The sequence below is a fragment of the Saccostrea echinata genome, unplaced genomic scaffold (genome assembly GCF_033153115.1).
Source record: "Saccostrea echinata isolate AGI-Se365-2 ecotype Australia unplaced genomic scaffold, CSIRO_AGI_Sech_v1 ptg000054l, whole genome shotgun sequence".
NCBI classification, from domain to species: Eukaryota; Metazoa; Mollusca; class Bivalvia; order Ostreida; family Ostreidae; genus Saccostrea; species Saccostrea echinata.
In genome coordinates, this window is record NW_026889803.1 from 60,817,821 (window position 1) to 60,835,340 (window position 17,520).

Genomic DNA, 17,520 nt, shown 5'->3' on the forward strand with positions numbered 1-17,520 from the left:
TTAGCATCCAAACAAAAAGAGGAGCCCAGTTCACTCGAAACATCTTGCTTGTTTGAACACTTTACTACAAAAAAAAGAAGAATAAAACTTGACCAATGAAAGCCTTCTTAACGAAAAAAAGTAAACAATCCCTCGGATACAATACAAATGAAAAATTATCGCAAACAAATAAGATATTATACAATTCAAATACGAAATTATACAATGCAAATGGAAAATGTAGAATACAAAAAAAAAAAAAAAAAACAATATTAATACAATTGAATTTTTTTTAATACAAATGGAAAATATACATTGTAGAATACAAATAAATGTTATACAATCCAAATGGAAAACTATAGAAATATAAATAGACAATTATACAATCCAAATAAAAATTATACAATACAAATGAAAAAATATAGAATATAAATAAAAATTATATAACACAAATGGAAAATTATACAATACAAATGGAAAAGATTGAATATTGCAACGTTTGACATGCCATACTAGTGTACAACAGAATTCTTGGTACTTCAAAAAATGTGCGATTCCATTTATCTCTGTGTTGCACAAAAGGACGAGTACTATTTAAAAATAGCCTATTAAAATTAATCATGAAAGACTTTATGCTACAGACAATACATGTATATAGAAGTCACTAATACAAAGTCAACTCGGACTAATACAAAAGTCCCAGCTCTAAATCAGACGTCACGAGGTCATATAAGTAGTAGGTACAAAAGCCACAGCTCTAAATCAGACGACACGAGGTCACATAAGTAACAAGTACAAAAGTCCCAGCTCTAAACCAGACGTCAGGAGGTCACATAAGTAACAGGTACAAAAGTCCCAGCTCTAAACCAGACGTCAGGAGGTCACATAAGTAACAGGTACAAAAGTCCCAGCTCTAAATCAGACGACACGAGGTCACATAAGTAACAGGTACAAAAGTCCCAGCTCTAAATCAGACGTCACGACGAGGTCACATAAGTAACAGGTACAAAAGTCCCAGCTCTAAACCAGACGTCACGAGGTCACATAAGTAGTAGGTACAAAAGCCACAGCTCTAAATCAGACGTCACGAGGTCACATAAGTAACAGGTACAAAAGTCCCAGCTCTAAATCAGACGTCACGACGAGGTCACATAAGTAACAGGTACAAAAGTCCCAGCTCTAAATCAGACATCACGAGGTCACATAAGTAACAAGTACAAAAGTCCCAGCTCTAAATCAGACATCACGAGGTCACATAAGTAACAAGTACAAAAGTCCCAGCTCTAAATCAGACGTCACGAGGTCACATAAGTAACAGGTACAAAAGTCCCAGCTCTAAACCAGACGTCAGGAGGTCACATAAGTAACAAGTACAAAAGTCCCAGCTCTAAATCAGACGTCACGAGGTCACATAAGTAACAGGTACAAAAGTCCCAACTCTAAATCAGACTTCACGACGAGGTCACATAAGTAACAGGTACAAAAGTCCCAGCTCTAAATCAGACGTCACGACGAGGTCACATAAGTAACAGGTACAAAAGTCCCAGCTCTAAATCAGACATCACGAGGTCACATAAGTAACAAGTACAAAAGTCCCAGCTCTAAATCAGACATCACGAGGTCACATAAGTAACAGGTACAAAACCCCAGCTCTAAATCAGACATCACGAGGTCACATAAATAACAGGTACAAAAGTCCCAGCTCTAAATCAGACGTGACAAAGTTACATAAGTAACAGGTACAAAAGTCCCAGCTCTAAATCAGACTTCACGACGAGGTCACATAAGTAACAGGTACAAAAGTCCCAGCTCTAAATCAGACGTCACGACGAGGTCACATAAGTAACAGGTACAAAAGTCCCAGCTCTAAATCAGACATGACGAGGTCACAAAAGTAAAAGGTACAAAAGTCCCAGCTCTAAATTAGACGTAACGACGAGGTCACATAATTAAAAGGTACAAAAGTCCCAGCTGTAAACCAGACGTCAGGAGGTCACATAAGTAACAAGTACAAAAGTCCCAGCTCTAAATCAGACGTCACGAGGTCACATAAGTAACAGGTACAAAAGTCCCAGCTCTAAATCAGACGTCACGAGGTCACATAAGTAACAGGTACGTAGTCAGACCAGTTACGTAAAGGTTGAAATTAGATATAACTCAGTCATAGATTTACAAGATAGATTTGATACAAACTTATAGTTAGAGACACACAACTTATGATTTTAGCATACAAGTCAGACATTTAACGAAGACCTCAAGTCAAAGACAAATCCTTAAGTTCAAAGACCTGTATCTCAGACTAGGAATCAGAGACGCAAAAGTCGCAGACATAAAATCAAAATAATTGTCTCAGACACATTACTTATGAGTCACACATACAAAACTCAGATTACTAATCAAAGACTTGTCATTAAGAAATTGACGATGAACACACGCCCAACTTACAAATCATAAATCAAAATCACTAATTACAGACAAATATTGATGCAATTCAAATATCACAGACATACAAATCAGACAAATATTTTAGAAATGACTCTAATTCTTGGCCAAATTATTCGAGTTAATCTGGTTTGAGTCAGTTTACGCTTTATAATCCGCGAATTCCTTATAATTTAATTTTAAAATCATTAAATAACTATGGGTGTCTATAACTAGACTGTCGTTGCTTTTTATTAGTTCAAATTTGCCGCTCAATAATACAACCGTAGTAACGGAAGTAACGGAAGTGATGGGAAGCGAGGGGAGGTAAAAGCTTATCCATAGGCCTAGCAGCCTTGTTGTTTGTTTACATGTGGTAAGATCGAATTATTGTTTGAAGTTAAAAGTACATTTATTAAATCTGGAATTTTCCATGAATCCCGAGGACTAGAAATGAGAGGATTTTATGGATACAGATGATTCAGCTGGTTGTCAGGGGGTGTGTCCCCATACCAAACCAATAATTTGTGTTCCTTTTTGGATATTAACCAATCAGAGGATAGAATACAAACGAAATTAACTTATTCACAGATATCCAACTAAAAACTAAAAGGCAAAAATCAGACTACATGTTAAAAACATACCACTCAGCAACATATTGAAAAGAAAAAAGTCGAAGACATGCATCTAAAAAGTCACACACATACAAATCTGACTATAGTTAAAGATGTGCAACTCAATCTGACTTTCATTAATATATGATCGCTTTTTGTTATCTTCATCGGTCTGATTATCAGTTATTGACACCAATTTACTACCAGTAACAGACACCCAATCTGACTACCAGTAACAGACACCAATCTGACTACCAGTAATAGACACCAATCTGACTACCAGTAACAGACAACAATATGACTACCAGTAACAGACACCAATCTGACTACCAGTAACAGACACCAATCTGACTACCAGTAACACCAAACTGATTACCAGTAATAGACACCAATTTGACTACCGGTAACAGACACCAATTTACTCCCAGTAACAGACACCAATCTGACTATCAGTAATAAACACAAATCTGACTATCAGTAATAGACACCAATCTGACTACCAGTAACAGACACCAATCTGACTACCAGAAACAGACACCAATCTGACTACCAATAGCAACAACTATTAGACTACCGGTAACAGAAAACAATCTAACTACCAGTAACACCAATCTGACTACCAGTAATAGACACCAATCTAACTACCAGTAATAGATACCAATCTGACTATCAGTAACAGACACAAATCTGACTACCAATAACAGACACCAATCTGACTACCAGTAACAGACACAAATTGACTACCAGTAATAGATACCAATCTGACTACCAGTAACAGACACCAATCTGACTACCAGTAACAGACATTAATCTGACTACCAGTAACAGACACCAATCTGACTACCAGTAACAGGCACCAATCTGACTACCAATAACAGACACCAATCTGACTATCAGTAACAGACACAAATCTGACTACCAATAACAGATACCATTCTGATTACCAGTAACAGACACAAATTGACTACCAGTAACAGACACCAATCTGACTACCAGTAACAGGCACCAATCTGACTACCAGTAACAGACACCAATCTAACTACCAGTAACAGGCACCAATCTGACTACCAGTAACAGACACCAATCTGACTATTAGTAACAGACACCAATCTGACTATCAGTAATAGACACAAATTGACTACCAGTAACAGACACCAATCTGACTACCAGTAACAGGCACCAATCTGACTACCAGTAACAGACACCAATCTGACTATCAGTAATAGACACCCAATCTGACTACCAGTAACAGACACCAATCTGACTACCAGTAATAGACACCAATCTGACTACCAGTAACAGACAACAATATGACTACCAGTAACAGACACAAATCTGACTACCGATAGCAACAACTATTTGACTACCGGTAACAGAAACAATCTAACTACCAGTAACACCAATCTGACTACCAGTAATAGACACCAATCTAACTACCAGTAATAGATACCAATCTGACTATCAGTAACAGACACAAATCTGACTACCAATAACAGACACCAATCTGACTATCAGTAATAGATACAAATCTGACTACCAGTAATAGTCACCAATCTGACTACCAATAACAGACACCAATCTGACTATCAGTAACAGACATTAATCTGACTACCAGTAACAGACACAAATTGACTACCAGTAACAGACACCAATCTGACTATCAGTAACAGACACAAATCTGACTACCAATAACAGACACCAATCTGACTACCAGTAACAGGCAAAAATTGACTACCAGTAACAGACACCAATCTGACTACCAGTAACAGACACAAATCTGACTACCAGTAACAGACATTAATCTGACTACCAGTAACAGACACCAATCTGACTACCAGTAACAGGCACCAATCTGACTACCAATAACAGACACCAATCTGACTATCAGTAACAGACACCAATCTGACTACCAGTAACAGACATTAATCTGACTACCAATAACAGACACCAATCTGACTACCAGTAACAGGCACCAATCTGACTACCAATAACAGACACCAATCTGACTACCAGTAACAGGCACAAATTGACTTCCAGTAACAGACACCAATCTGACTACCAGTAACAGACACAAATCTGACTACCAGTAACAGACATTAATCTGACTACCAGTAACAGACACCAATCTGACTACCAGTAACAGGCACCAATCTGACTACCAATAACAGACACCAATCTGACTATCAGTAACAGACACAAATCTGACTACCAATAACAGACACCAATCTGACTACCAGTAACAGACACAAATTGACTACCAGTAACAGACACCAATCTGACTACCAGTAACAGACACCGATCTGACTACCAGTAACAGACACCGATCTGACTACCAGAAACAGGCACCAATCTGACTACCGATAGCAACAACTATTTGACTACCGGTAACAGAAACAATCTAACTACCAGTAACACCAATCTGACTACCAGTAATAGACACCAATCTAACTACCAGTAATAGACACCAATCTGACAGAAACAGAATCCAATCTGACTACCAGTAATAGAAACCAATCTGACTATCAGTAACAGACACAAATCTGACTACCAATAACAGACACCAATCTGACTACCAGCAACATCCACCAATCTGACTACCAGTAATAGACACCAATCTGATAGAAACAGAATCCAATCTGACTACCAGCAACACCCACCAATCTGATTACCAGTAATAGACACCAGTCTGACTACCTATTGTTTGGCAAAAAAATTATTGGGAGTGCCGAAATTATTTAGTGGCATTTAAAGCAGACTTTTTATCGTTATTAGACAAATAATACAGATATAAAAAAGTCATGTTGAATTAATGATGATACTACTAAAAATAATGAATAAGTTGATCATTCTCCTATTACATGATAAGTATGGTGTAAGGAGAGGCTACAAGATCCTTTTGAAGTACTTGTATTCATTACGCCCTCTTATGCAATGCATTATTGTACAATAGAAGTCATTTCTCCAGCAGCAATATAACAAGATATCAAAATGCGATGCATTTCCTTTTACGTTTCTATCTTATTGTGCGAGACCTTAAAGTTGTCCAATTAAATTCCATTTGTATCTAAGGATAATCTCTTCTTTGAGTATTTACACAACCCAAAGTTTCGATCTGTTGATATATCTTGTCTTTATATGAAACTATCAATTTAATTTGTCTACATAATTATTAATGGTACATTTCTTAACACCTGACGGACCCAAATCAAAAAGAACAGTACATTATATCGGGTTGCAAAGAGTAAATAATAATACAGAACGCTTAAATTGTACTTGAATACAGGATGCTATATGTCTATAATTTTTCTGATTGAGGTTGAGACAATTTACGCAGTTTGAACATGTGAATCATTTCATCTGTACAGTTGTAAACCCATCTGTCGCAATCTGAGTTCCGCCGTACGTAGTGGATTACGAGATTGACACCAATGACCTAGTGGTTCATTCAGCTCCAGATGATATGGATGTATATAGATACATATGAATGAAGGCAAAACCACTCACAGGTAAGCAAAGTCTTTGTCAGAATGTGTTTTAATTTTACCATGTATACTACGTTTTAATGTGAGCGCTTTATGGTCTATTACTTTGGCTAATGCTACTTGAAATGCTTAGGTATATAGGTTCATGAGATTAACCACAGGGTTCGATGTCCTGTGAATATATCAGTGTGATTGAAAATAATTTATATCTTCTAAATAATATATTTATGAGACAAACTTTAAAGAACAAACTGTAGTTAGCGTTTCATAGTATAATTAATTTGGTCGAGAATGAGCAATTTTCTGTGTGAATCTCATTAAGCCTGGAAACACTGGATAAGTATAAAACATAAATAAACATGTAAATGTTGTAGGCTGGAAAGAAGTCATTAACTGGATACATACATGTATATGTCAATACAAAATGTATCCACGACAGTCGTATATATGCCGGACACTGTTCACATTCAGCAATACCACAATCAATTTTTCCCCAGATTTTCGCGAAAGCAAGGGGACATTAAATCTCTATCGTCTGTCAGTCTGTCCGTCTATCACAAAAACTTAAACCTAAATGGTCATAACCTTTGAATGAGAAGAGATTTAAGGCTCTCATATTTCACATGTACATTACCTGTGACAAGACATTTCCAAATGCATGTACGTATACTATGATTTTTGATCCCGTGACCTTGTGGTTTGACATACTTTTCAAAAATTTTAACAATACAATTACATTAAATTGGTCATAACTTTTGAAAGAGGAAACATATATTATACAGGTATATTACCTGTGACAAGACTTTTCTAAATGTACTATGATTTTTGACCCTGTGACCTTGAGGTTGAAGTTTGACCTACTTTTCAAAAATTTATTTTTGCTTATAACTTTTGATTAAGAAAGATAGGGCTTTCATATTTGAATGTACATTACCTGTTTCAAGACCTTTCCGATTGTACTCTGGTTTTTGAAATTATTTTTCACATGAACATTACTTGCGACAAGACCATTTGGATTGTATTATATTTGACCTCATGACCTTGATCTTTAAGTTTGATGTAGTTTTGAGAAGCTATAATCTTTGCCATAACTGTTATTAATTCAATAATATATGTCTTTTTGTATAATGCATAGACAATACAGGACACACAAACAAGTTACAATATGCCATAAATAATAGCGGGAGACCACAATTCATTGAATTTGCTTGTTTTTTCTCCCACAAAAGAGTAACACTGCTATTTTTTCAATATGTCTTTCAATTGAAATCTAATTAGGAAATTTTAATTGTGTAAAATGTAAAAAAAAAAAAAAGACTGTTAATAATGTTCTAAGAAATACTTGATATCTTTATAAAATCTTTTCAAAAATTATATTGAACTACTGAGTATAAAGTTACATTTTCACAACTTTTACCAGATTTTGTGTCTTGGTCAAACGTAAAGTTGCTTAAATCAAAAATTTGATAAGAGGGGGTATCATTTAATCCGGAATATTTGAATTTTAATAGGAAAAAAGATTGTTTGTTATTTATCCTTAAAAGAAAATGAAACCCTTGTAACAAATATGTTTTGATATTCCACAAATGGATTTTAAATACGTATGTCAATGATACTTTTTATGACAATATCGACAACACTGTAAATAGAACATTGCCCCGTAAATTAAATGATTATGAAAACAAGATTGATGGTAGAACTTTAAAAGTTACAGTAGTGTTTACTTATCAGAATGTAGAAAAGGCCTCAAAAATAAGAAGGATAGGTTCAATGATTTACGACATTAAGTGTAAGTCTTGACTGAAGAATAAATGGTGTATATACATATAAAAAGTCTGCCTTATTCTCCCTCTGTTGTCTGAACAATCGATTTGTTTGTAGACCACAGATAACTGGCTTTGTTTCCAACACCAGAAAAATGATCTCCATATAAATGTATAAGGTAGGAAAGATTAGAGAATCCTATACGGAAAAGTGATACTGAATTCAGATGGACATCTCGTGCCATTTGTCAAGTAATCAAATTATGATGGTGGAAATCTGACTTCATACGTGTAAGTGTTTTTTTTTTTTTTTTTTTTTTTTTTTTTTACAAGTGTTTTCTTATCAGAAGTGGCCAAGGTATATTTTCAAAATTGTATACTTGGTTGTCTTACCAAACTTTTCGCTTTCTATTCCATTTTTATTTTAATATGACCAAGGACTAACGGGACATCCTGTCAATATTTGCTGTGGCAGTAAAAACTCATTGATTATTGAGAGAAATGTTCATTAATTTGATTTTCAGAAGTAGAGTATACTGTAATAATTAAGTAATGACGTATTCTAACACAGGTAAAATTAGGTTACCCGGATTGTTGTCTGGCTAGAATGATTTACATGTATATGAACTAAAATCCACTTATCACATTACTTTTACTCTGTTCTGAAATTTCTTTTAACGTTAAAGGATTCCTTTTATATACGTGTAAACTATTCATTCTTAGGGAACAATCCGAGTTTAGTGCCATTGATTTTGTTATAATGTAGCTGATTTTATGATTTTTGTTTAAAGCTATCATAGCAGCCACGATTTACGTCAATGTATACATATGTATTTAAAAAAGTGTAATGAAAGTATAAGTAATTTTAAAACGTGCAAATCGTGAAAGAAAATTCCTAAGGCATTTTTTTTTTACAAAGTAAAGGCCTAGGATAATATACATAAGATTTATAATAATAACATTAATTTATGCACACGTGTATTTACTGATTTTTTTTACCCTTTCTTATCAATGAGAATTGCTGTATTTCTGGAATATGAAGGTATGTTAGAATATTTTTTTTACAGTTTAATCAGATGAAAACGAAACTGTAGTTGTAATTAATATTGTTAAATACACAATGTCTTTTTTGATCCTCTTTTTGGCTTATTTTTTATGTTCATTATTTTGTGGAAAATTAGATTCATCTTAAGCCCTCTGTGTGATACAATAAACTCCCTTGTGTAAAATGTCCATTATAGTTGTATCTCGCTGAATTCTGAATAAATCAAAGTTATTAGTTTCCTCTTTGACTTGGAAAATTCTGCTGTCACAGCAAGCATAGTGTCTTCAGTATTACTCACAAGTACTGAAATCCTACTAAACCAAGTCCTTGTCTTTGATCTTTCTCCTCGGTTTGTGTGTGATTCCCGTGGAGAACATTAGGGGGGTTGATATTTGTATAAATGGTTCCCTGTACATTTATAGTATTGCTTTAGGCGTGAATCTGGCAATTTGATGATAGAAAGCCCAGATTTTTTTATTGTGTTTAAAAAACCCATAAAACTCTTTATTATTGCAAAAGCTCATGCTGAAATTAATTAGTGAAGCTACTTCTCCTTGATTAGTCCATTTGCAGTATGCAGCTCAGAGCGGTGCATCTACTGAAAGAAATGCTTTCTTGTATGTGGTTTGGAAGCATTGTCGTACTTTAAATTAAAGTACACTCCAGTTACATAAGCGATTTTATAACGTACAATATGCTTCATTTATGAACGGGGTATAATCAGTATTTAAATACATCTTGTATGATACACTATGATTTATTTCTCATACCTTATCATTTTTACTTTTATGATGGGGTCTTTTAAAAGAAAAAAAAAATCAAACTTTTTTGAAATTAAAGTGTGTGTTGCGTGGATTTTATTTTTAAATGAGTAGATCATAGATAACAAAAGATAAGGTTAGGTGACACATGGGGCGATACTTTAACTCGTAATGTGTACTATAAGAAATGTTCTAATCATGGACAACATACTTAATGTCAGATCAGTAAATGTCTTCAATTTCACGCAGCTGAAATTATAAATTGTTATCAGATTTATTCAAAATGTCAAATCCCTTTTACATTCAATGTTATTTTATTTAAAAAAGAAACACGCTGTACTCTTGTGTCAGCATTAAATGGTTTGAATGACACAGCTATATAATGAATCTAGTTCGTTTTTAGATCTGTGTATTGGGTTTCTTTTGTTCTTATGATGTGATTTATCATTCTTCGGGATTAGAAAGTATGTCAGTTTATATTAAAATCCGTCATATTACAATAATTCGTATAAAGACAAGCCAAGGTCATATTCACAATTTAATGTTCTGAATTTCATTACAATTTCAATAACAAAGTAAAGATGGAGTATTAAAGTTGGCATTTTTGAAGTCGACATCGAATATTACTGACTGAAAGATAAATTGGTACCATATTGTTTATCCGAAACATTTTAAAAGAGGACGTTTATTTCAACTTCACGACACAATATGAGTTGCTTTCATGGATAAGTATCGTATTCCTTTCTTATAATAAACGTACAGTGAAACAATTTATTCAAAATTTAGCTACCATGTGATGAAATGAAATGTTGCTGAAATCATTTTGCTTTTTGAATAATGGAAACTTCCTTACACGGTTTGGCCTCTTTCTTTCCATTTATCGACAGCATAATTTACAATTACATTCCGACATCATTTCTCAATATCGTTTTCCTGCATGAACAGTAATAATAAATCACGAGGAGTTCCAAATGGCCATCCATTATAGTTATTTTGGGGCCCAAGAATGTAATTTGAAGAACATATGAACGGGTCCGTTGTTTTTTTTTCGGTTGGTGATTATTTCTTTTTCCATTTACGTTTTCTCCAATATAACAACATTGACAGTACATAGTACAGTACTGAATGTATTCTTAATATGTCAAAGTTTTTCCATGGCTTATCCTCAGATTCTATGACAACAAGAAAAAAACAATTAAATTAATACCACATTTAAAAAAAAAATAGTGTTGTTAATACAGCTGGCTCTTAATAACAAGAAAAATATACTTGACATTTCGTTAATTTGTTTCTTGCTTTTTTAAATAGAGTAAACAATGCTAATGAGAGATGACGGACATGTAAACTATTATACATACGTCCTTAGCCAGCTCGGTGTAAAGATCCAGAGGACGGACACACCATACATGTATAACTGACACACCATATAACTGACGGTATTGGCTGACAGCATTACCAGAAGTCTCTGAGCTTCAAAGAAATTGCAGCCGATGTATAAAGTGATATTCGATAAACAAATTTATAGACTAACTTTTCTTCATATTCTGTGGAGGATGTAACTTTAGATTCTGCAGGAGTCTCAGGTAGGAAACCGTTTCTATCTTAGCTCCTTGTTTTTTCCTCTTGCTAGAAAGTCGTAGCTTTATTAATATATTTAGATATCTGTAAATCTGTTTCTACAAAAAGAGTCCCCCCCCCCCCGTTTAGTTTTTATCTCTATCACTCTTCTATTAATATGTCCTTACAACGCTTATACTGTTTATACTGAGATGTCGAACGGGTTCTTGATTATACGTGCACAACTACAGATGACGATTTCCGAAGAATTTTTTTAAAGGAAGCAGGTATAGATTTACTTTGTACATTTTATTGCTTTGTTACGCAATCAATTAATTAGACTTTGTTACAGCTAAATAAAATTCAATTTAAATTCCCGTTTTGAATTGAAGAATAGAACAATCCACGTAATTTCCGGTATTCAATTCATTAAATGAATAGCGTGCACAAAAGCAAATTTGTTTTAGTGTTTATAACAGAATGGATACACACAATGGAGGAAAATTGATATTTGGCGGAGTAGGTCTTGTCGCTCCATTGAATCAGTACAAAACCTTCTACTTGTGCAATGAGGAAATGAGTTTGTTATTATTGTGGATAAAATATGAAAGTGAAATGTTTGCTCTAAATCCGCCAACAAACTGGGTAAGTTGTTCTTTCCCGTAACTGACATTTGGTTTGATATAATAAGTTCTACTGGACTGGAATGATTAAATATCTCTAGTCCTTTTTTCCAGATTCAAACTTCACATTTAAAGTTGAAAAAGAATCTTTACTACTTTAATGAACGGTCACCGTGTATTTCTTCTTCGTTTCTCTACCTGCTGGCAATGTTTTCATTATCTGTGCAACAATGACACGTTTACTCTGACGTTAAAATCGACCCCTTTTCTAGGTAAAACAACAAATACCGCCAATGTGTGACAAAATCCTTAAGTCTGTTTATATGTTGTTTTTTTTTACATTGAACTCTGGCGACAGTTATTCATTACTTTCAGGTGATGTTTAAATGCTCATTAATTCATATCATTTCTGTTTCTGCACTAAATATTTCACATCGGATATTTACATTTTCTATAATCCATTACTTAAATGTTTGCAATGAAATCAAACACCCCTCTGTACTAAATATGACAGTTTAATCCTATTTCAGATTTGAAAAGAGAGACTTCGACATGCTGGTGACAGCAGGAATATGCACATTTGGTACGATTTTCGAGGTATCAGTAATCAGTCTTGTAATATATTTGTGTTATAATGTCTTTAAACACTTCTTGGAGACTGAAAACAAGCCGACACTTTTCTATAAGGAATCCCGGCTGAATGAATACCTCATCCGGCAATGTACAAACCTAAAGAAACCGTTCCGACCGGCGGTTTGGGCGAGGAATGCTCATATACAGAGTTTCCTAGGACTTTTTATCCAAAGGAACAATGTGATATACGATAGAGAATACCTTCAACTTACGGATAAAGGTATTGTAGCGTTGGATTGGTGTAGAATTCCTGATAATCCTCAGAAGCGAACAAGCCCAATAGTCATTGTACTTCCGGGCCAAGCAGACGATAAGAAAGGCGTTCGGACTTTGTGTTCAAAGGCATGTGGCGAAGGTTATCGTGTTGTTGTGATAAATTCGCGTGGTCATGGAAGTAGTTACCTGGCAACATGTAAATTCCAAAGTTATGGTGATCCAACTGATCTAAGACAATGTGTGATGTATATTAATCGTAAGTTTCCCAAAGCTAACATTACTGCCATCGGAGTAGGTTCGGGTTCCACCGTACTGTTCTCTTATTTAGGCGAGTTTGGTTCCTCAACTCGTTTAAAAGCTGCTGCTTTTATATCACCACCATATGAAATTGATCAAGACTATTTAAAAGATGTTCCAAAATTTTATCAGTTTGTTGTTCTATGTGGACTTAAAATAACGCTTTTACGTCATTCTAAAGCTTTAACAAAATCGGTTAATCTACAATCAGCGTTTAGTTCGTGGAATTTACTACAGTATGTGGAGATGGTTTACTGCAATCCACTTGGATATTCCTCCATGGAAGACTTCCTAGAGAAGAATAATCCACTACGAGACGTAGATGACATTGCTATCCCTGTAATGTGCATAAACAGCCAGGACGACCCAGTGTGTCAACAAGAACATATTCCTTTTGATATTTTCAATTATTATCCAAATATGCTATTGGTTTCCACCAAACATGGCGGTCATTGTGGGTTCTGGGAGGGCGGGGTTCCTGAGTCGTGGTCAGCGAGTCTAGTACTGGAATATTTATCTACTGTGTTAGATTTCACTCTTAACAACAACAGAGATATTGATGGCATAAAATGACGTAAAATTGATCTCTGTCTGATTTATTAATAAAAAAAATTGTTACAAATAATGTACTTATACACAATACAATATTAATATTTCGCAGACACTATTGTTTACAATCTTTGGTAGATATTTTGTAACGCGAATTTGTAAATCAGTTTGTAAAACTGAAAATAACATACTTCCTTCTCAACAACAGTCGATTGTAAGACGATTATGTTTTCAACAAAATGGAAGTCTAGCTCTCCCTTTCTCCAACTATGTTAGAATTATGCATATGTCAATGAATTAACACAAATATACATGTATCTAATGTAATGATTAGAAACATACAGGGAATGGAAGATATTTACACTGTATAATCAATTATAATAGAGTTATCGACTTTAAAACGTCAAAATCTCGTCCTTTGAGACCTTTAAAACATGAATGGCTCACCATTTTGGTGTATTATTTTCTCTTTACGATATGAGCAACATTAAATTAGAGTTTAAAACCATTCCAATAAAGGGTGTTAAAAAATTAGGATTTTGTGGCAAGACAAAGATACACATGAAAAAAAAATATTGTAGATCTCCACCTTATTGGACGGAAGAGGCATAAAATGTAAAAGGGAAAGAAAACAAACAGTGATTAATCTTATGAATCCGGTAAAAAAATACGAATCGTGAAAAGGGTAAAAAAAATACACGGACCCCTTGAAACACCAGAGATGGGATCAGGTGACTACGAGGAGTAAGCATCCCCTGTCGACCGGCTTGAGTCCTCTGTGTTGATCAGAGTAACCCGTGGTCAAATTAAGATATAAAATAATTGGTTGGAATTTTTTCAGTCATAATTTGACCCAACGATAGGTTGTTTTTGCAAATAATTTCATTATAACGGCCATAGAATTTGCGAAAGGCTGACTTTAAACGAGTTAAAAACCCTGTATCATTAACTTATTGTCAGTAGCTTTTCTCCGTTAAAAAATGTTCGTAACAATCTATTGCGAACAGAATCAGCACCATATGGAGGTGATATACATGTAGAATATTACTATATAAATGGAAAAAAATGAAGATGGAAAAGTTGAAGTCACCCCGTTTGTCGTATAGTTTAGCTGTTCGTTGGCCATGAATATCTTTAGTCAGTGAACATCCATTTACGAAACAGATGTGACAGAGTCTGCAGTGTCTTATTTCGAGTTTAATGTAATATATCGAGTCGACATAAATACATGAATGAATGCATAAAAACATAAATGAAAGCATCATTTTCTATATTTTCTATTTAATTTCCATGAGAATCTTTCTTTGTTCACTGTTCTCGAAAAAGTTAATATTTTAAATTCTATATTTTATTATGAATTCAAAGTACATATCTAACATGACGATATGTAGAAATTTAATTCACAAGCTTTCAAAAGTAGAGGACAACAAAACAAAACAATTCAAGGACGGTATCTTTGCTTTGTATTTAAATGCAATGTAAACAAATATTCTTTTGATGATTCGGCAAACAATTTGCATTGATTACATAATTGTTCCCAGAGCCCTGAGTATAGTCATTGATTTACAGTTAATGGGTGATGGTATCTAGATTCGTTTGAAAGAAAGACCATGCAGAGAATTATCTGACACAAGCGCATTTCTCACTTTTTTATTCTTTTTCTCCTGATTTGATTAAAGCTAAGTAAATCAAATCACTAACTTGCGCCAATATTACGGAACCTATATCCTTAACACTTTTGTTTCAAAAAAATCAAAAGTGTTATACAAGCTAATTTCTGTCATAAACCAGCGTCACTCAGGCTTTTGTAAATGTAGCGTTCCAGTTATGGATTAGCATTTATAAATGCACCCGACCCAAACTTTTTTTTCCAGCCATTTTGTATTATTATTTTTTTTTAAGTTTCAGTTTTTCAGGATATTGAAAATGTTCTATTTTTTATTTTTGTTTTTATCAAATGAAGCTTATTTATGTTAAGTAAGCCTTGAAGTATGAATATCTCTATAATTTGTTACCTAATAAAAGTCTGAAAAATAACTTATTTTTAAAAAAAAAAAAAAAAAAATCTATCCACTCTAAAAATTATAGGTTGGCAACTGCAAACAAAGAATTTTTTAAGCTAATGGCCCGGGCCTTCCCACTGAATCCCTTAAATTTGGCCACGTTAAATAATGGTTGTTGTATGGGACATGTATTGATTAATGATGAGAGCACAGACAATGTTTCATACTTATATGATGATAAAATGTTCTATTGTTAAGATGATATTCTCCTACAGACCCGGTTTAATGAAAGAATGTGTATTAGCAATGTTATGTAGCAAAACAAACTGGGCAATAAGTATTATTTAGAGAATGAGATGGGTTCTGTATCGTAGATACAAATTTGGGGGTGGACGAGTGCATAGCACTAGTTTCCGCCCCCAGATTTGTATCTACGATACAGAACCTATCGAGTTCTCTAAATGATTTGTGACATGATCAATCAAGAAAAAGCACCGCCCACTTTATAGCTGTCCAGCATTCAAACTTCTGCCAGTGTTTGTTTGTTCTCTCTGTAGATGAGGCCTTGATGGGAAGTATGCCTCCGCAGTAGATATATATTTTCACGGACAACGTAAGATTTAGTCAGATTAGTTTTGACAACGGGGTAGACGTTGTCTTAATTGATAAGGTGGACAATTTAACCTTGCTGTAGATGGAGACTGATCCTAATTTATTTCAGGGGTCTTAAAATCTCAGTTTAACTAGATACACATGCAGGCGATACAAACAGTTCTTCAATGAACTTTGATGTCACGGATTTTTATTTTCTTATTGAAATGCGACATTAAATTTAAAAACGAAGAGAAAGAGATGTGCGGCAGTCGTCAGCGATAAGAATTTAAGATGAAATGTTAAAAAAAAATGCTCAAAATGGACTTGAATGAGTTTGCACAAGAAGAGTGGAAAATGGGGGGGGGGGGGACTGTGCGAAGTTCACATAATGTATGCTGCACCCGTGAACCCATTGGCTTAACTATTTTGAAGGGGACCCCAAAAAAGCAGGGAAAGCAAACAGGTTTTCAGAAATTTATTAAACATAGGATGCATTCCATAACTGCGAATTTTCCTTTTTGTTTGGATCGAAATAATGTTTAGATTCTGTGTGGAATAATTTTTTAAAAATTGAGAAATTTTGATATTTTACATTGCTAGGGATATATTTCTCCAAATTTTATAATAAGAAAAAACTCAGCATTTACTATTTGTACTTGCTTGTGATAAATTGAATCAGATTTATTTTTAGACTGTGCTGTATTTTAGATACAGAATAGTTGGCTAATACAAGACAGTATATAGGGTTAATACAGAATGGAAATCAGCTCTGCCCACTGTAGTCCTGTTCTGTATTGCTAATTAATACAGAACGGCAAACTTCAAAGAAAAACACTGAGCTATCGTGTCATAACTAACTCTGGTCAATGCATTTACTCTGAACAATTCGGAGATTTCTGACTGTCAACATGGCATGTAAATTTGAATCGTTTAAAAAAACGTTGACAAAAAGTGTTGAACGCTTACATTATATGGATTAAGTT

At 34.3% G+C, this 17,520-nt stretch overlaps 1 protein-coding gene across 3 annotated transcripts; it reads left to right on the forward strand.

Annotated features, from left to right (window-relative positions):
• The first annotated feature begins 6,419 nt into the window (after positions 1-6,419).
• On the forward strand, positions 6,420-14,016 carry LOC133205299 (protein ABHD15-like). Of its 3 annotated transcripts, XM_061341076.1 has the most exons (4): positions 6,420-6,520; positions 8,378-8,550; positions 11,374-11,648; positions 12,776-14,016. In XM_061341076.1, exon 4 carries the CDS (start codon positions 12,798-12,800, stop codon positions 13,962-13,964), a length of 1,167 nt encoding a protein of 388 aa, XP_061197060.1. In that variant the 5' UTR covers positions 6,420-6,520; positions 8,378-8,550; positions 11,374-11,648; positions 12,776-12,797; the 3' UTR covers positions 13,965-14,016. The 3 variants fall into 3 exon arrangements, with proteins under 3 accessions (XP_061197060.1, XP_061197061.1, XP_061197063.1); XM_061341077.1 differs by lacking the exon at positions 11,374-11,648; XM_061341079.1 differs by lacking the exons at positions 6,420-6,520; positions 8,378-8,550; positions 11,374-11,648 and adding an exon at positions 11,983-12,267.
• Positions 14,017-17,520: the final 3,504 nt, after the last annotated feature.